Source organism: Pantherophis guttatus, chromosome 5 (genome assembly GCF_059756535.1).
Source record: "Pantherophis guttatus breed Tessera chromosome 5, ASM5975653v1, whole genome shotgun sequence".
NCBI classification, from domain to species: Eukaryota; Metazoa; Chordata; class Lepidosauria; order Squamata; family Colubridae; genus Pantherophis; species Pantherophis guttatus.
Genome location: NC_142067.1, coordinates 37,252,119 through 37,272,474, shown reverse-complemented (window position 1 = coordinate 37,272,474; position 20,356 = coordinate 37,252,119). Strand labels below are relative to the sequence as shown.

General features: G+C 36.2%; 2 protein-coding genes across 4 annotated transcripts in view; both read right to left on the bottom strand.

The window, feature by feature from the left end:
• TMPRSS7 (transmembrane serine protease 7) overlaps window positions 1–1,314 on the bottom strand; it is a 34,363-nt gene extending 33,049 nt beyond the window's left edge. For 2 of the 3 annotated variants that reach the window (XM_087894930.1, XM_087894931.1), the window contains exon 1: window positions 1,067–1,180. The gene's annotated coding sequence lies outside the window, so the exon portion shown is untranslated. Of the gene's footprint in view, window positions 1–1,066 lie in introns of all 3 variants that reach the window. The other variant, XM_087894932.1, reaches the window with a different exon arrangement.
• LOC148113329 (transmembrane protease serine 7-like) lies at window positions 1,067–12,965 on the bottom strand. Its single transcript, XM_087894933.1, has 4 exons — window positions 3,565–12,965; window positions 1,780–1,981; window positions 1,363–1,441; window positions 1,067–1,197 (listed from the first exon to the last, which is right to left on the bottom strand). Exons 1-4 carry the CDS (start codon window positions 3,613–3,615, stop codon window positions 1,194–1,196), a joined length of 336 nt encoding a protein of 111 aa, XP_087751059.1. The 5' UTR covers window positions 3,616–12,965; the 3' UTR covers window positions 1,067–1,193.
• Between the last annotated feature and the right edge of the window lie 7,391 nt (window positions 12,966–20,356).

The following is a 20,356-nucleotide window of genomic DNA, read 5'->3' as shown; positions in this document are numbered from 1 at the left end:
GTCTCATTCCAAGCAGCCACTAAGGCCTCAGTTAAACTGTACTATAGAGCTTCAGGGACAACTCCAAGTTGTTTATTATGAAAGGCAATCAAATGCCTGAGACAGAATGATCAAATAGATCCTTCTTTTGAATGGAGAGGGTAGCCACAGACAACTCCAGTGCTAACAGGGAGTGATTTGACCATGAAAAGGAGTTGATGGTAACTACTACTCAACTCCATATCATGTTATCCCTCTCCCCCAAACAAAAAGCAGATCTGGATTGTGACCTCCACTGTAAATTAGGACTTCAGTAAACTGGATGAGATCCGTGACTGCCATGATGGACATGAATTCCCAAATTACAATGGGAAATGCCCAAACGGGGCAATTAAGTAGCATGATACTAAGTATATTGTAAAAAATTCAGGGATTGCCAATGAGAAAATAATACCAGACAATGAGCACAGGTCCAAATGTAGGTTTCTTGTTGAGAAATACTGCCATACGATGATATTTTTTTTGGGGGGGGGGGTAAAGTTGATCTATGTACATGCATTCACAGATATGAGGATATCTGGAATGATGGATATTAGCCATAGCTTTCATGTGCATATTTAATATAAGATAACAGGAGCAGGTTAAAAAAAGAGAAAAGGAGGCTACATTGAAAACAAATAAATGATATATCTACTTTAGGAACAGGACAGATTGTGCCGTGGGCTCTACTCATGAATGTATTCATCATATATATAATTCTTTCACTATTGAAGATCAGGAGTCCTTTCTTGTTTTCCTTTGTGCTATTCCAAATTCTCTTGACTGGAGAAAAACTGATAAATGGCAGCAGGTATTGTCCTGTCAACAAAAGTATTCATTTCACACAGGCTTCCCCCATCTTTGGGGGAAAAAAATTCATTTATATTATAACCTCCAGCAAAGCAACCAGAGAAAGACATATTGTAGCCTGGGCCTTTACTCATTGTCTCATTGGAACACACAAAACTGATTAATGCATGCATCCAGCTAATTATTTTGTCAAATTTACTGATAAAAATGGTATGCCATTGTGTACGGGTTTCCTTACCACTTGTTGCACATTCTGTGCTACTGAAAGGAACTCCCTAGATTCTTTCTGCCGATATTCTGGAAGAAATTCAATGTTGGCAACACGAAATAGTCCAACAAAATACAAAGCATCTTTGTTTTCTGCCTCAACTGTAAAACAGAATGGGTAACATGAGTATATGCTATTTTTCTTTCACTTTCCAACTTTTTATTTATTTCCAAATAAAAAGTTGACAGTGAAAGATCTCTATGAACTGGAAAAGCAGTAAATCCATCATGACCTTCTTAATAACATTCACAACAAAATTGTCCCACCTGCAAGGAGAACCCAGCTTCCCACCTTTTCTCTGGAAAGGATCTCTCTTGTAGACTATACTTGTGACTTGCTGTTCATCTAAAGCAGAACATGGAAAAGCTTTATTTCATTCCCCTTGTAAGGGAGTTCCCTAGCTTGTGTACCCACTGCCTTAGCTTTTTAATTTACCATTGTAAAAAAGTAAAGTCTCCTTTGAATTCAGTTTGTTTTCTCCTCCATGGAAACATGGAAACATCGCTATAATTTTCATAGAAACAGTTCATAACTGGTTTCCCAGGATACTTCAATACAGCCTACAGATCTGATCTGCCATTAAGGAGACCCTTGAGAAGACCCCATTACCTTGAAGACTTTCCTCAAGCAGTTTAGCATACAAGGATTACAAAGCTTAGATGAGTGAAGTAGGAAGAACTCACCAATAAAAAGCCACAATAATGTCCAACTTATTACCCCGATAATGAAGAGAACTATTGTAAACAAGATTATTTTATTTTGAAAATTCCAGGCAGACTTGTCCCTTTTAGCTTTCCTTTTGGATTTTGATGTCTTGTTGAGTTTTTTTGTGAGTCTTTCCCATTTTTCTTCAGAATCTGATCTTTGAACTGATATATTTGATACCTTAAAATAGAAAACAAAAGAGTTTCAAGAAGGTAAAGACTAATACTTTTTTTTATTTTTTATTTTTATATAGTTGCCTTTTCTCCTGAAAATATGTTCAGGGCTTTCATTAGAAAGACAGAGATGAGAACTTTGGGGTATTCAGTTGCATTCCATGTCCATTTGCCAAACATCATGACAAAGTTGAAGGCCTGAAGAATTCAAGAACATTTAGAAGGTGAGAACCTCCCATTTCAGTTTTAAGCTATTAAATAAGGGTATGGTTTCCTTGTTTCATTACATTAAATGAAGACTTTTTCCATTGTTTTACAAACATGACCCATAATACAAGTATTTTTAGATGCAACTAACAAGGAAGGTAGAATTAAGTGTTTTACTAGCTTTACAGGAAAATAGATAGCTTTATAATAAAGCATTAAAATTGAAAGAATTTCGTGTTTTTTCTGTTAAGATTTGGAAGCACGATGGGGAGAGAATGATCTCACTTTCTGGGAAAGAAGACATTTTTTCTTGATTTTAGATAATACCAACAATAAGCCTGATAAGAAGGTGTAAAGTCAAATTCCATGATTCATCTCTCTCTCTCTCAAAAAAAAAAAAAATACCCAGCAAATAATCATATATGATCTGGGCACCAAGTTCCAAGAAAATACAATTTCCTTAGAAAGCGTTCAATATTGGGATGGAAGTTGAACTGCTGTTTACTTTTTTAACAATTCTCATGCAATTGATATAGCATCTGCTATGGTTTTTTTTGCTGTATGTGTTTGCTGAACAGATAATTGTCAATTCTAAGTAGTTAGTGACAACAAAAGTTATTAATACAATTTTTCTAATTAGCTTCTTCTTACTAGTATTCATTTTAGAAAAATCTAACTAGATTATTGTATTGTACCATGTTATATGATATTATAGATAGCTATTTATATCAGTCTGGAATTTCTCTTATTTCTAATCAAACCTCTTTCTTTAAGTTTTTTAGACTTCAACATAATGTATAAAATGCTTAATTCTATCTATACGATGAGCAAAACCATTACATTTTCTGTCAAGGAACAGTGATATTTATAGTTACTGTTAGATATGCATGAGAACAATGTATATATTTTTCTTACACTCGTGATAGTTAAGCATTATAAAATTCATCCCCCATCAGTGAAGTAATTTAAGTATCACTGCACAATTAATTATTTAAATTGTTCTTTCCTTTTTTTACCACATGCTAGTTCTTCAGGATAACGGTTACTATGCCAACTAGTTGAAAGCTGACTATATTTAGATACACTACTTGGCTTTTGCTTTTGCTTTTTTTCACCAGATAGGGATGGAATTAGGTTTTTTTTTAAAAAAAATATTCAATCTCTTTATACATGTCTGATTTTCTAAACAATTATCCCATAATATTGTGTCCCATCATTCTGGGAACACAAAGACATGAAAATATTGTTTACAGTTAAAGACAGTACATCTACTGCATTTACAATGGCTATACAATCCAATAAAGATCTTCTGTAAATTAGAACATGACAAACAAATATAACCCAGTCTTAACATTACAGTGCACACTGTGTTTGCTTACTTACGCTTAATTCATCTTCAGGGTTAATAGATCTGTCACTTCTTTGATCATCCATTAAAAGATATGAAATTGACAGTTACAGAAAATTTACTGAAAGCACCACAGGAAAAGTTGATAGAAACTGTACTTGAAGAAAAGTCTGCTAACAGTGTCCATGTGGATTCACAAGCAAGGCATCAATTTACATTCAAGAATTTCCATTGGTAATTTCATCCACCTCTATCCTTCTGTTGCAGTGAACATTCAGAAAAGCATTGTCAAGAAGCACAGGGCTCCAAATTAGGTTACCTAGTTTTACTTTTCTAAATGACTGTTTTAATTATTTATATTTTTAAAAAAATCTATTAATGTGGTCACTAAAAGTTGACAACAACCTGATTGATTGAACATAATCAATCAATCCTTATAGTAAAAGAAATAGGAAAGAACATTAAAAACCAGGAGTATCATGAAAAATCTACATACTTCACTGGATATAAAACTCTTTGAGGCTAATTCATATGTAAATGTACATGGGATATACTTTAACATGAGCTAAATATCTTGCAACCCAGGGAGACATGTGGCCTTGGTCTATTTTCAAGCAGCCTTTGGTTTAAATTGAAACGCTTTCCATAAAATCTGTGTACAAGGAATTAGTTTAGAGAATAGCAAGAACAATTTGTTCCATCCCAAGTCTTATGCTTGAAAAAGGCAGAAGAAGTTGTCAGAAAGCAAACAGGAGGAAGAAAAGGTAATAATTTTTTGATAAACTCCCTGCTTGGTTTATCACCAGTTATCATATGGTCCTCATGAAGGAATGTGGCTGTGACAAAAGAAGAATGTTTACTTCTGCAGTGTGTAGCAGCTAGGTCAGGTAACCTACAGAAATCATGAAACTCTAAATGAGATGAAGGATAAATATAATATAAACATATTTCCATGATAGACACAGTTCTAATTCTGCAAATATAATGAGAATTTTAGATGTGTTCTTCTAAAGGACATATAATGACTATGTATATTGCTCTAATTATTCAAAATGTTAAAAGCCAGCTGCTTATTCAACTAACTTGGAATCTGAGTTTCTGCTCTGAAGTCTTCCCTTGATGTATTCTTTCTGTTAAGCTGCTTGCTCTATGTATTTTAAAAATATGATAACTAATAATTAAAGACTTAAAAATATTCCTAAGGATCCACACTCAATTTATAACTATCAAGGAAAAAAAGTCTTTAGCCAAACATCTGAGCCTAATGCAATTGCAATCAGAAATATTCTGGAAACTGAAGTGATTTCACATAAATTGAAAATGCAGCTTGCATATTTCTTTACTAAAACTGTAATGAATGTAGAAAAAGGAGCCCAACTTCTATTGTGACCAATAATCCTTTCCTTTCACACTGGTAATTTATGAACCATGGAAACAGAGCAATTCCTTTTAGCTAAAAGGTTATGTAATTAGCCCTTCATCCAAATGATCAGCTAAAAACCCTCACTGATTTTCTTTCTACAGATTAGCAATCTCTTCAGTGGCTAGCAAGCATGACACAGCTTAAGGGTAGATTTAAATACTTCTCTTATAGCATCACTGCACTGCATCTATCATTCCTCAGGGAAGCAGCTATTTATAGCATCTGTCCAGAGATGAAACAGTATGGTTTTGTTACATAGAATTATAGAGCTTGAAGGGGCCATCACTGATTCAAATTGCAGCTCTGACAAAATTGAAGCATCCAGAACAGAGGAATGAGTTCAGCTTCTATTTGAACACATCCAGGGAAGATTTGCTCACCAGTTCTTTGAAAATTGGTTGAACTGTCAAACTGCTCTTATTGTTAAGAAGTCTTTTTTCCTAGAATTCAAATAGAACCCACTGTATTGTACATCCAAAACTCACTACTACTAACACTCACTAGAAAAAAATTTATGTAGTCTACTTTTTCTTTTCCCTAATATACTGATATTCCCTAATATAGACTGAGGTAAGACCAAGGGTTTGTTTGGGCCTAAGATATGAAGCCTTGATCAGGTGTCAGATGATCCAGGGCAAAGCTTGATTCAAGCGAATGTCATGACACCTGTTAGGTCCAGACTGAATCTAGAGTGTGTGTGATTTCCATTGGCCTGATGACACTTTTGTCCTTCTTTCATTAGCTACGGTTTCATCAAATATTTTAAAATATAAGATGGCCCAAATTGCAGTGTGAAAACTGGGGGGGGAGGAAGAGTAATCACACAGAACTTTGTCTGAAACAGGGCGCAAAGTTATATGACACCACTGCATTGAATATGCTAGTACCAGTAGTGGGATTCAAGTAATTTAACAACCGGTTCTCTGCCCTAATGATTTCTTCCAACAACCAGTTTGCCAAACTGCTCAGAAAGTTAACAACCGGTTCTCCCGAAGTGGTGCAAACTGACTGAGTCCCACCACTGGCTAGTACCTTAAAAGGTGTACAGTAGTTCTTCCACATTCGGCTAGGATGTTATGTCACACTTCAAATAAAATTTTAGAAATATAAATATAAAGAGATGGGTGGCAACCTCTAAGGGAGAGAGAGAGACAGGAAGAAACAGAGAAGAATGTCAGAAAGAGTGTAGGAATTATAACAATCCGGGAACTGACTGACTTTTCCTTTCTACCCCATCGCTACCCCATACAGATTATTCAGAGAAAATGCAATCTATGCTAGGGCAAATTTGTGGATACTTAATTCCGATAGAGATTCTGTATGTTATGTACACCCATATAGTTTATAATTCTTATAATTTCCAGAAAATTATTTTCAGTTGTTTTTCTTTTTTCATTCTTTGATTTCTGCTTTGGTGACAGTATCCTGGTTGTAATTTCTGAAGGCAGGGATAATCTTATTAGTTATTGAGGTACATTATTTCTGTTATTGATCCATTTCTCATCCCCACAGCACTTAAAAATAAATCAATAAAACTTCCTTTATATCTTTAGAAGAGGCACACACTTTTTCTGCCCAATTTTTTAAAAATTATACCAAAGGCTTATACTCTAAAGTCCCCATTCTTTCTGTTTTATTTAAACATTTCTGCTGATTTTGATACTGTATAGCAGGATTAAAATCTTCACATAAATAATAGCAATAGCACTTAGACTTATATACCACTTCACAGTGCTTTACAGCCCTCCCCAAGCAGTTTACAGAGTCAGCCTATTGCCCCCAACAATCTGGGTCCTCATTTTACCCACCTCGGAAGGATGGAAGGCTGAGTCAACCTTGAGCTGGTGAGATTTGAACTGCCGAACTGCTGGCAGTTGGAAGTCATCGGAATTGGTCTGTGATACTGCCATTCTAGCCACTGCACCACCATGGCTCCTAATGCAGATATGTTAATGGAATGTTTTCACAGATTCTGGGATTAGATATATTCATAGAAATCAGTATTTAGATGTCAGCCATAATAGTAGGGAGATCCTTTAGGTCCAGAGAAAAGATCTCTTGTAACATAAAGTACTTGGAATACCAAATAGCAAGGTATACTAAACTACACTCATTGTATTATCGTTACTGTGCCTGATGTTATCTCCTGGAGCTCTTGGAATAAGCAGCTATTTAAAACATATATTGGAGTGATCCAACAGCCCTTTCTTATTCCTTTTAGTTTTGAGAAGATTTTTCATTTCTCATTATTTTCATTCCACAGAACAAAATCTATTTTCTACTCAAGACTGTATGTATATTTTTGGGGTTTATTTGTTTTAATTTTCATCCCAATAGAAATCTACTCAAATATCTATAGTTCTAAAAGAGACACCTGAATTATGATCACTGAAATATGCATACTGTTCTCTTGTATGATGTCAATGTCTTTCAGAATTAATATCAATATTAAATCATTTGCTGTATTGAATTGTTGAATCACTCTAATGTGTGATAGCTCAACCGTTTATTTTATTTTTAGATGTAAAAGCATACATTACATTAACATTAGAATTACATGATATTTTGCAACAATTTTACTTTCCACCTCCAAAGACGAAGAACCCCAGCCTATGCTCTCCAGGTTTGTGACATTCCATATAAATTGAGCAGTTGATAAGGGATTCTATATAAATTGAGCATTCTTAAAAAATATTATCAATTTTTCCAATATCGGGAAAACTAAACATTCAAATCCAGAAAGATAAGATTAATGTATTGTTTGAAGCTAAATTGCACTAAAAAGTCTTGTAAAATATTCCTGTCTCAACATAGCTCTGTCTGAAAGCTTTATGCTTCTATTTAGATATGCATTTATCATAACAAACAGGTAGATCTTTTCACAGAACACCTGGTCCCTCACTCTTTTTCCCTGGAGGGCTTCTGCCATATGTCCAACATAGGAGAAGGAATGATTATCAAGAGTACATATGATACAATAAAAAATGGGACAGTCAGACTCAAGGAAGATCTCTCCATTCTGCAGACAGGCATAAACCATAACCCTCTGCCCACTTAATTTTGCATAAAGCTTATGAAATCAGGGGGATGGGTATTTCAGCAAATGCATATGGAATTGCAGTTTTAAGATCATCATCCTGTGATATATAAGATTGAACTTAAATATTTCATAAGTATGTAATCTTTTGCATGGCTTTGTCATGCCAAATTTTACCATTGTAATATTACTCAGTATTCACAAATGAAGTTCATAAATGAATAACCTAGGAGCTCAGTCCTCTCAAGATGCAAACAATGTAAATGTTGGAGCTATTAATTAAAGGCTGATTAATCAGCAGGCAGTGTTCTCAACATTTGTGTTAGCTTTAAGCAATATTAAAACACTTTCCTGGAACTCAAAGCGAGTCTAAGTGTATTTTAAAGTAGGCATTGCCATGACTGATTTGTGATTCAATAATTTGGAAAGTTCACTACATAAAATTATTTACAACATATTCTAAGCAATAATGTCATATACTTGATTTTGTTAAGGTGCAATAGGTTACAGTAGTTGCATTATGGCAGCGGCACCCAACCTTTTGGGCACCAGGGACTGGTTCCGTGGAGAGAGGTTTTTCCATGGACCGAAGAGGGCATGGTTTCGCATGCTGCCTGCATCCCACTGATGGGGCTTTGTTTGTTTGCATGGCCCAGTTTCTGGCATGCGGTGGCCTGGTGCCAATCCGTAGACTGAGGGTGGGGATCAGGGGTGAATTCTACTTACCTGTACTACCGGTTCATAACGGGGCTGTGTGCGTGCTTCTGCGCATGTGCAGAAGCTTCCTGATGATGTTGGGGTCGGTGGGCAGAGCCTCCCACCAGTTTTACTACCAGTTCTATAGAACCGGTCCGAACCGGGGGCAACCCACCACTGGTGGGGACCCCTGCATTATGGTACAGTATGTAAAAGCACACATATGGCTTAATGTGCAGTACTGCAGGCTACTTCTGCTGACTGCAGGCTGCCTGCAATTTGGCAGCTCAAATCTCACCAGGCTCAAGATTGACTCAGCCTTCTATCCTCGCGAGGTGGGTAAAATGAGGACCCAGTAAATTATTGGAGGCAATATGCTGACTCTGTAACCTGCTTAGAGAGGGTTGTAAAGCACTGTAAAGTGGTATATAAGTCTAAGTGCTATTGCTATTGCTAAATGACTTACCATATAGTAACAGCTGCCATTTGAAACTATTTAAAATACTCTCAAGAATCCTGATACAGTATATAAATCAGGTTTTGAACACACAAACACACCATAAAAAAAAACATAGTTTTGATTAACAGAATAATATAGGAAAATAATATAAGATAGTATCATTTACACATATATTTTTTAAAATAGTCATCAAATTGTGTAAACTAATATTTGTCTTGTAGTTTCAGAAAGTTAAAACCACAGGGTATTATCATTCTCTGTTTCATGTATTTAAAAAAACCTTCATTTTTAATTCACTTGAAACAAACAATCCTTCATTTCTTTATAAAATACCTTTTATATCTGTATATCTAAAGCAGGCAATCCACTGGGAACTCAAGCTACAGAAAATCTTTGATTTGTATTCTTAAGGGGCTCCTCATATTACACAGTGTCTGCTTTTGTAACATAACCCATTGTGAACATGCAGCACATGGGATTTAAAATGGTAACTTTGCAGTTCTACAGTGGCTCATAAATAGCCAAATTCTTTCCCCTAGTCAGAATATATTCAGAAACATAAAAGTTATACACAGCTCCATTTAAGATACCACTTTTCACTATTTACTAAAATAAATGTATGATTGTTGTCTGAAAAAGGATCTTGAGGGTTAAAAAATTGCAACATAAAGTACAAATATTTTAATGTTCATATAAAAGCTGTTACCAATTTAAAAATTTTAGCAGGGGAACTGATTGTTGTGCACAATCGAGTTGCAGTAATACAAGCATGCAGAGACAGGTATCAGTGCTGTGAAGTGATCACTAAAACACACAATGCCAAGATTCAGTGATAGACTGGCTAAAGACTCTGGAACGCAGAGAAGATGAAGGCCTTGGTGATAGTTTATGGAAGGGACTCTATTCCCTTTATGGATTAAATTCTTATAAGGAAGAATGCCTTTTATCATTATGGGTTTGCTTGCTCCAATCTTGAATCTTTCGTTTGTTTTGGAACCAGGATTCTCAGAATTAGAGACCTAATAGGCGGCCCCTAGGGGGAGAGCCTTCTCTGTGGGGGCACCTACCGTCTGAATGAGCTCCCCCCAGAGATACGGAGGATCCCGGATCTGCGCACCTTCCGCCGCGCTGTGAAGACTTTTTATTCCATCAAGCGGGCTTGGCCTAATCTCCTCCCTCTTTTAATATGTAAATTTTAATCTGTTTTTAAATTATTGGGGTGTTTTAATTTGTCCGGGCCAAAATGATTTAATTTGATTTTATCTGGTTTTTTAAATTTTTTGTATTTATGTATTTTATTGTTTGGCTGTTCACCGCCCTGAGTCCTTTGGGAGTAGGGCGGTATACAAATCAAATAAACTAAACTAAACTAAACTAATATCTCTGTGAGTACAATATAGAGAAGATTGCTTTAGCCCCATAATTCTCAAACTTGGCAACTTTGTTGTCGAATGTGTGGACTTCAACTCCAGAATTCCCTATGATGGCTTTTTCAGACCAACATACCAATTATAATTATCTAGACAGAATAGCTTTTTTGAATAGGGGTCCCCAACCTTCAGGCCTCAGTCTACTACCAGGCTGTGGCCTATTCGGAATCAGGCTATGTGAGAGGCGGCCTGGCATGCACACGTAAGCGCAGCACAACTCACACAAGCAGTGGGCCAGCATGGATGCATGTGCAGTGCCACTTGCAGTTGAGCCACATATGCATGTGTGTGCATGCCACCCCACAGCTTGCACAGCTTAGTTGCCCTCTGCCCCTCTCAGCCAAGTAGCAGGCCGCAAAGGTTGGGGGACCTCTATTTTAGATGACAAAATTGTTTAGAAGACTAAACTGATACTAATCTGCTTTGCTAGATGTTGCCCGCTTCACTGGCTTCCATTTGTTTCCACATTCAATTCAAAATGGCAGTACTGATCCATATTTAATTTCTGTGCATGTTAAATCCTTACATTTGAGCTCTTTCTTATTTATACTGAAAATGGTAAATTTTAGAAAATAAATATTTTCCTACCAATCTATGATTTTGCTGAAATGCGAAGTTCTATCAATACCCAATTTGGCATTGGCATTCTTCCTTTGCCTTTAACTGCTGCATAATAAGCATAAGAGATAACGCATAAGCTGAATCTTTCCAAGTCATGCAGTTGCTTAGCATAATTCTTTAGTCATCTCAGTACAAATCATAATGCTTTAAGAAGGACAACTCAGCATTTCCCAGGGATCAAATGTGGTGTCCTTCATATGATCAGACAGGATTGCTGTTATAACTCAATGAATTCTTAGAGGCAGGTTGAAAATTTTGGTTTGGTTATTTCTAATTATATTTACATTATGAATATATTTATGATTATGGCATTCTTTTGATAAATTCACTACTAGTAATTTTTCTTTACAAATCATTTCAGACTTTTTTTCTTTTTTGCAATCTGTCACATCCTTTCTATCCTTTCATTCTAAGCTGTCATATTCTTAACAAGTGAAAGCATGAAAGTAGGCTGCCTTTTAACGCACTAATTATATTTCTTAATTTTCACAATCTGTAATAGATGTGAAGTAGTTATTTGTGTCTAGTGTGCAATAGACAGCACCCGCACCAAACTGATTCCTAATTGCTTGACCAACCGCACACAGCATGCTGGAACTACATCTACATGGAGGGAAGCATGTAGCGGGGTATCCTAAGGCTCTGTCTTGGGCTCAGTACTCTTCAACATCTTCATAAATGATTTAGATGCAGGGATAGAAGGGAACTGATCAGATCTGCAGATGACACCAAGCTGGGGGAATTGCCAGCACAAGGATCTTGACAGACCTGAACACTGGGCCCTATCTAACAAAATGCAATTCAATGTGAGAAAAGTAAGGTTTTACACTTAAGCAAGAAAAACCAAATGCACAGGTATAGAATAGATTCGTGATGGCAAACCTATGGCATGTGTGCCAGAGGTGGCAAGCAGCGCCTCTTTGATGGCATGTGAGCCGTCGCCCCAGTTCAGTTCTGCCATGCTTGCGCATGCGCCTCCCACTGGTCAGCTGCTCTTTGGTTCTCTGCTACACATGAGGGTGTGGGGTGTGTGCGGGGGCACGCATGCACGAAGTGCATGCATGGGGCCATGCACACATGCATCGGGGTGCGTGCGGAGGGGGCCACGCATGCATGCACAGGGAGGGTGAATGTGGGGGGCCGCACATGCATGTGTAGGGGGCTGGGTGCATGTGCAGGGGCTGCATGCGCATTGCATTTTGGGGGTTCGGGCATGTGCACACTTTGAGCACTTGGTCTGGAAAAGGTTAGCCATCATTGGAATAGATGATACCTGACTCAACAGCGGTAACTATGGAAGGGATTTGGAAGTTCTAGTGGACAATAAGTATGAAGTCATAGGCTGCATCAACAGTGTTAGTACTATTTTATACTGCACTGGTAAGACCACACTTGGAACACAGCATCCAGTTTTCATCACCAGAATACAAAAAAAAAATACATTGGGACTCTAGAAAGCATGCAGAAAAGAACAACAAAGATGATTAGAGGTCTGGAGACCAAAGCATATGCTGAACGGTTGCGGGAACTCAGTATGTCCAGTCTAACAAAGAGAAGGACTAGACATGACATGATAGCACTCTTCCAATATTTGAAGGGTTGTCATAGAAAGGAGGGGTCAACCTATTCTCCAAAGCACCTGAGGGCAACATAAGATGTAATAGGTGGTAGCTCATCAAAGAGAGATCCAATGTAAAATTAAGGAGGAATATCCTGTTTGTGAGAACAATTAATTAGTGGAACAGCTTGCCTCCAGAAGTTGTGGGTATTCCATCACTAGAGAATTTTAAGAACAGATTGGACAGCCATTTGTCCAGAGTGGTATAGGATCTCCTGCTTGAGCAGGAGATTGGACTAGAAGACCGCCAAGGTCCCTTTTTATTCTGCTATTCTGAAATTCTGTGTTCCTCAGTGTTTTAACTCAGCTTGTTACTTTCTTAAAATTAAATGTTGATGCAGTGGTAAAATTCAATTTTTTTTACTACCGGTTCTGTGGGCGTGGCTTGGTGGGCGTGGCAGAGGAAGGATACTGCAAAATCCTTATTCCCTCCCCAATCCTGGCGGAAGGATATTGAAAAATCTCCATTCCCACCTCACTCTGTGGCCATCCAGGGGTGGTGTTTGCCGGTTCTCTAAACTATTCAAAATTTCCTCTACCGGTTCTCCAGAACCTGTCAGAATCTGCTGAATAGCACCCCTAATAAGGATCCTTTCTAGGGGCATGATGGAAATAAGGGAGAGATAAAAATGAAAAGAAAGTTATGTTTCTGTACAGGAAGCCCCTTTGCCTCCCTTTTTGCTGTCCTTTCAGGCTTGTTGATTATTTGTCAGCCCTATGCAGAAGCAGGAATCTAGCAGTCATTCTATTCTATTAGATTCATTTTAATCTAATATTATCGAGCTAACTGATACATCTGTTAAGATTTGGGATGTCATTTCAATTTCTTATTGCTCAAGATAAGGAGAATTGCAAACAAACAGAAATCATCCTTTGCCATAATCACAAAACTGAAGATGAAGAAGAATTCAGTGCCCTTTTATAAAGGAGCCAATTAACTTACAAATCTTGGTAAACATCAATTATACCATACAAGCATTGAGGTTTCTGATTATGCTATCTCATTGCCCCCCCTCCCCATCAACAGAACTCAAAGGCATATTTGCCAACTCATCCTATTTCAAACGTTACTCTTTTCCTAAGCAAGATTTTCAAAAGGGAAAATAACCCATACTATATGAATAAGTAATTGTAAAACTCTTTTAATGGAAGCATTAATTAGTTTACAATAGTATAAAAAGATTACATATTTCCATAATCTATGTGAAAACATAGCAATTGAACAAGTTTTTCATAGTACTATCAATTCATTCTTTGATACATTTTACTAAATGAACATTTTCCATCCTAGAAAGTCTATCTCTAGGGACGCGGGGTGGGGGGAGGAAGATCTACTCAAATTAACAAGACAAAGGAAAAATATCTGTTTGAGGTCTCAGCAGTTTGCCATGTCTGGGCCTGATTGTTGTTTAGATGTAAGATGTTCAGGAAAAACCAGGGGCATAAGATAGTCCAGTCAGAAATCCAAACAAACAAACATCCTAGAATAGAACAAAGGCAAACTACTTCCATAGATGTACATGAATATAGTCAGCTGGAGTTGAACATACACTTTCAGATATTGTAGTATTTTTTTCTTAATGCCAAGGTGAACAGCTTGCAGTGTCAAGCACCATTAAATATGTCTCTACGCATCAAAGAACGCCTTCCCCTGCATTAAATCTCTGACTTATAAAAGGAAAGGTGCTATATTCTTATTGTTCCCTCAAATGTCCCTATTTTTGAAAAACAGTTTTTAAGACTTAAGAGATGCTGTGGACCAGGTAAATACTTATTGTTCCAGGAAATGCTGGGGGAAGCAGCATTAGTGCAAGTTGTCTGTAAACTGGTCATGTACTGCTAAATATTTAGGAACTGCCTCTGTCAGCTCCATTGCTGCTACTGCACTACTGGCTGCAAAATGGCTAATTGTTGTCCTAGGTTTGGGGGCTTTGCTATCAATTAGGTCAAAAATTCCATAAAATTTAACAAGGAGCTTTTGTGAGATTGTGTGAAATTGTCTAGCACTGACAGATTTATAGGAGTACTTACTATTCATTTCCAGAATGGGTATACTGGCAGTCCTCGATGTACAACAGTTTATTTAGTGACCATTTGAAATTACAATGACACTAAACAAAGTGATTTATGACCTTTTTCACACTTATGAGTATCCCCATGGTCATGTGATCAAACTTCTCATCGTTCCTATCATCCATCTCCTCCCACTTATGACTGTATGATTGTAACCTTGTTGCTGGTATCCTTAAGATTTATATTGACTGTTTCCCAATGACTATCATTAAGCTTTGTACCTTATGATTCTTGATGAATGTATCTTTTCTTTTATGTACTCTGAGAGCGTATGCATCAAGACAAATTCCTTGTGTGTCCAATCATACTTGGCCAATAAAAAAATCTATTCTATTCTATTCTATTCTATTCTATTCTATTCTATTCTATTCTATTCTATTCTATTCTATTCTATTCTATTCTATTCTATTCTATTCTGAAGCTTGGCAACTGACTCATATTTATGATAATTGCCATGTCCTGGAGTCATGGGATCCCCTTTTGCTACCTTCTGACAAGCAAAGTCAATGGGAAGCCAGATTCACTTAACAACCATATTACTAACTTAACTGTAGTGATTCATTTTACAACTATGACAAGGAAGTGTCATAGGAGCAAAACTCATTTAACAATGGTCTCACTTAGCAACTGAAATTTGCTCTGCTTAGAAACAGGTTCAACTGTGGTCATAAGTCGAAGACTACCTGTACCTTATCTATGGTGCAAAAATACAGAGAACCACTGGATTTCAGTAGTTGTAGGAGAGTTGTGTTAGTCTGTAGCCCAGATATTGTATGCTTATTCTAGAATTTTATTTTAAACAGATATATTTCATGAATAATACATTACGACAGGCTTTGCAGTAATGTAATTTTTAGATTAAGCCTGATAGCTTTAATTGTCAACCAATGCATCCATGTTGTTTATGAAATATGGCACTAAGAGGTCAGCTTACACAGAAAACATTCAGCCAAGAAAGAGCGTGCTATATAACAGGCCTCAACCAAGAAACATAATGCTTTTTCTGCTACTATTCTTTCTACTAGAATTAATACATTACAAGAACATCTGGAAGATGTTTCCAGCAAAGGAGTCCTGCCAGACAAATCTAATTAGAAACAAAGGTCATATCATACCATTAAATTAATCACAACTATATCTATTACTTCTGCTGCTTGAACATAGGACCAGATCTTTATTTTATAACATTACTGAAGGTCAGAGATGATGCATTCATACAGACCCAAGGTTATTGCCCCAAACAACCATATTGTGGTGAGGATACAAACCATATGTCTAATCATAAACATTACCATATCCATTCATTTGGAAGAATGGGTGAAATAATTCTTTAAGTAAAACTGTCCCATTTGCTAATAAGCTATGCAGTTTTAAAATAGTTTCAAAACCTCCTTTATTACTCAATTCTTATATTTGTGCGGTTCAGTCTGTAGTAGTGAAAAATTATTTTTGTGAAGAAACTCGGAATACTGAAATTGAACTTAAATTGTCTACTCTGCTAGATTTGCAAAATATTTGGTAAAATAAAAATCTCATATTTGTTATTTATTTCATAACTTCATCCAGCATGCCCATTGCCAGGCACACATGCACATTTGGCTGCTCTAAATTGGACTTTTCAGTTATTGTATTTTTGTACTGTTGGCATTAATTTAGTGACCCTTTAAAATTATGCAACTGATAAAGTCAGAGCACATTTAAGAGTTGTTTATTTCCAGACGTCCCAAAAAATAAATTTAGATCACCTTTCTTGCTATAGTGAGCTTAGAGTGGATAAGATTTTTTAAAAGAAAATAATTCCAACAGTGGAAATGATAAGCCTAATTCTGCAACAATTTGTTCACAGCAGTTTCTTCTAAGGGAATATTTGCTAGAAATTGCATATGCTCAGTCAGAACTATGATTGGTCGTATCTAAAATGTGGTATCTAATTAAATAGACAAGGATAATCTAATAGAAGTTAAATTCACAGGGAATCCAAAATACAGCTTGAAACATTCCACCATCAAAATTATTTAACTCAATGCAAAATGTGATAAAGTGGCAAGGAGAAATGAATGTCAGTTTTCTTCTCCTGAAATCAGATCCCTATCTTTGATATTGAAGGGAAAAACAAAGCAAAGCTATTATCCACCTGTCGTAAAAGTAGTTATTACTAAAAAAAAAATCACAGAAGATGATGATAAAGTGCTCTATATGTCTTAGAAAAATACATAAAACTATCCAAGTTCTCTCCAGGAGCTGAGTCCAGTTTGAAGAATTTTTTACTTAGTTTACTCAGCGGAAAGATGGGATCTATGAGCACAAGCTAAGAAGCTTCTTCCTGGGAGAACTGAGAGAGAGTATCTTTTTTTTTGCTCTACTTTAAGATGAAGTTCCTAGTCAAATAAGACTGTTGCATATAAAATAAGACTGTTGCAGATAATAGTTGCCTAGTATGTTTAGGTATTTCTAACTATTTTGAGCTCCATTGGCAAAGGGAAATGTTTTGTCTTAATGAATAGTTTATTGAAGAGCTGCTTATATTTCCATAGATTAGTTAACTATATTAAATTTGTTAACTGACATGAATAAATTGTATTGAGCCATTAGGATTAGGGTTAGGGCTGAGGTTAGAGTTAGACTTAGGGTTAAGTTCTGGGAAGGGAAGAGAAAACTTTGATGTGCATGGAATTCAGTCCAGCTTCAGGGTATGGCTTTTGGAATTATTTTCAACTTCTCAACCAGCAGTGGCCATGGGAGGTACATGTAATATATTACATTTCTCTGTGTGCTTCTGCACTCCATCCATATATGTGGTGAATAGCGTGTGATAAATTACACAGGCTTAGGTCTTGAGTCACATAACCAGGAGGAAGAAAGAATGAGGACTAAGAATAGAGCGCTTAACAGAATTTGAGGTGTTGTCCAGCTATCATATTGTTGCACTGAAAGGGTTTTTTTTAATGTATGGTGAAGATGTTGTTGTTGATGATGAGGATGGTGATGATGATAAAATATTTTCCAAAGTCCCCAGCCAGATTTGGTACACATTTAGACACAATTTCTTTTGCCAGCTTCTCTCCTACATCAAATTTGCTCCCGTTGGATTCAGTTTTCAGCAAAATCTCACAATGATGAATTGACGGATGATTTCTGGGTTCCTTAACATAATTTCTTTCCAACATTACTTTGAGTGGAAAACTATAACAACGCTCAGAATAAAGAATTTTAATGCTATTTTTGTCACTCATTTAAGATCAGCAGAAACAACTATCATCAAATGTCAGTCAGGTTTGATAATGATATACCAATTTAATATTGCATCCCTGAGCACCTATTCAAGGGATGCACTGGCTAACCGTATATCTTGAATTTTTGTTCATTATATTTCCTGCCTGTTATAATTATAGATGACATGAGCTGAAAGCAGACAAAAGTAAATGGAAAAAAAGGTGATAGCATCCTACAACCACAAATAATTAGAAGCAAGTGTAAATGTCCTGTTCCTGTTGCCATAACAGTCATACTCTTGATGCAAAAAACAAAACACATCCCATACCTTAGCTTGGCTGGGGAAAAGGTACTGCTGGAGTGGAGATTTCTGTCTTCATCATCCTTCCAGAGAAAACAATGAGAGTACCTGAGCATCAATGTAAAACTACTACAAAAAGTAAGTTGATAAGACAAGTAACATCAACTTAAACAATCACAAAAGCAAAGCATAAAATGAAATAATCACAGTAAAGCATTCCGAACTCCTCTTCCCCCAATAGTCAAGACCTATTTCTCTTATAAAAGTTAACCCTTTATGTTAATCAAGCTTGATGCAGGTTTTATTAAACAAAATCCCATTATAATTTTCTGAATGTATTTAAGTCAGGGGTAGTCAAACTTCATTGTATGCAGTTAGTATTTGGGGTAGACAAAGGATAATAGAGAGTAGGAGAATTACATGGAACAGAGTCTTGTCAAATACATATAATGTGAGGATTTTCCATATTTTTCACATGTACATGTGCTTCTTTTTTGAACTACTATGTTAAACATTTAGGCAGTGTACATTACAATTTGTTTCTCCATCCCCCAAATAGCATCCACCTCTGAGTTAAGTTTGGCATTTCTGATACAGGTAGAAAACCAGAGGGTATCGAAAAGAGTTTGAGAACCAATGAAGAACTTTAGAAGTCCATTCCAACTAAAAGCCTTGAATTAATTAGCCTAATTCTGATTTAAAGCTGCTGTGAATTTTAGTTTATGAAGGGGGGAGGAGGTGTTAGTCCTTTTAGTGGATAGTAACAAAGCTATAGTAGGTGAATTTAGTGGCAAAATAATATAGAATGAATTATACAAAAATCCTATTCATTTTAATATTTGAAATTTCCTTCAACTTTAAATGAAAGGTACCTGAAGACTCTTAGACCGAAGACTAACAGTAGGATAAGTGTTCCTTACCCATAATAGTTGAGAAGGTTATAATTTAAATGAAATGTTTTGCTTCTTCCATGTCAAAGTCATCTGATATATATATATATATATATATATATATATATATATATATATATATATATATATATATATATATATATATATATATATATTTGTTTATGTAAGTTTATGTAAGCCAAGCCAATAAACACATACTGGGACTCCCAACCAATCAGAATGAAAAGGTGGAGCCATCCCAGAATACCAGCACCAGATTTGAAATTCCAACGTCAGTTAGTACAAAATGACTACTGGCATAAGCCTGATGATGGCAGATGGGATTCTGCCGAAACGTCGCTTCTACCCTTTTAGGGATATATCCACAATTACACGGGAAGAAACCCGAAATATTAACTATACACACACACACACACACACACACACACACACACACACACACACACACACATATATATATATATATATATATGTATGTATGTATGTATGTATGTATGTAATTAGTAAACAGATACCAAATGGCTATTGATAACCAAATCATTACTTGATTAAGCTAAAAATTTGGTAAGTGTATTCAGAAGAAAATATGGTAGTGGGGTTAAGCATAAATCAGCAAAGTTTAAAGGGATACTTTAAAAAAAACCACCTTATAATAGATCAGGCCTTTGTCTACATGTGAAATACTGGCTTTCAAGAATTGAAGGCAGAATATGACTGGAACCAATAAACATCATATTTCCCACCAATGTCCTGCTTTGATTGTCCAAATTCTTCCTCTGATGCTACTGCTTTTTCTGGAATGATTTTTCTTGGATTGGGTATTCTTCCTGCCTCTTAGGTTACATTCTTATTGTTATTTGGGACACCTTTTGCCCAATCACATTCGATCAGCTAAACATTGTGTCCCTCCATGTGTGTATGTTTGTATATAACCTTGACAAGGATCACAATGAACTCAATTGTTTCTGTAAAGTATGGTAAATCATATTCGCTCCCCTTTTAAAACATATAGAGATGCTGCAAAAGAGATATCCAGCCTAAATC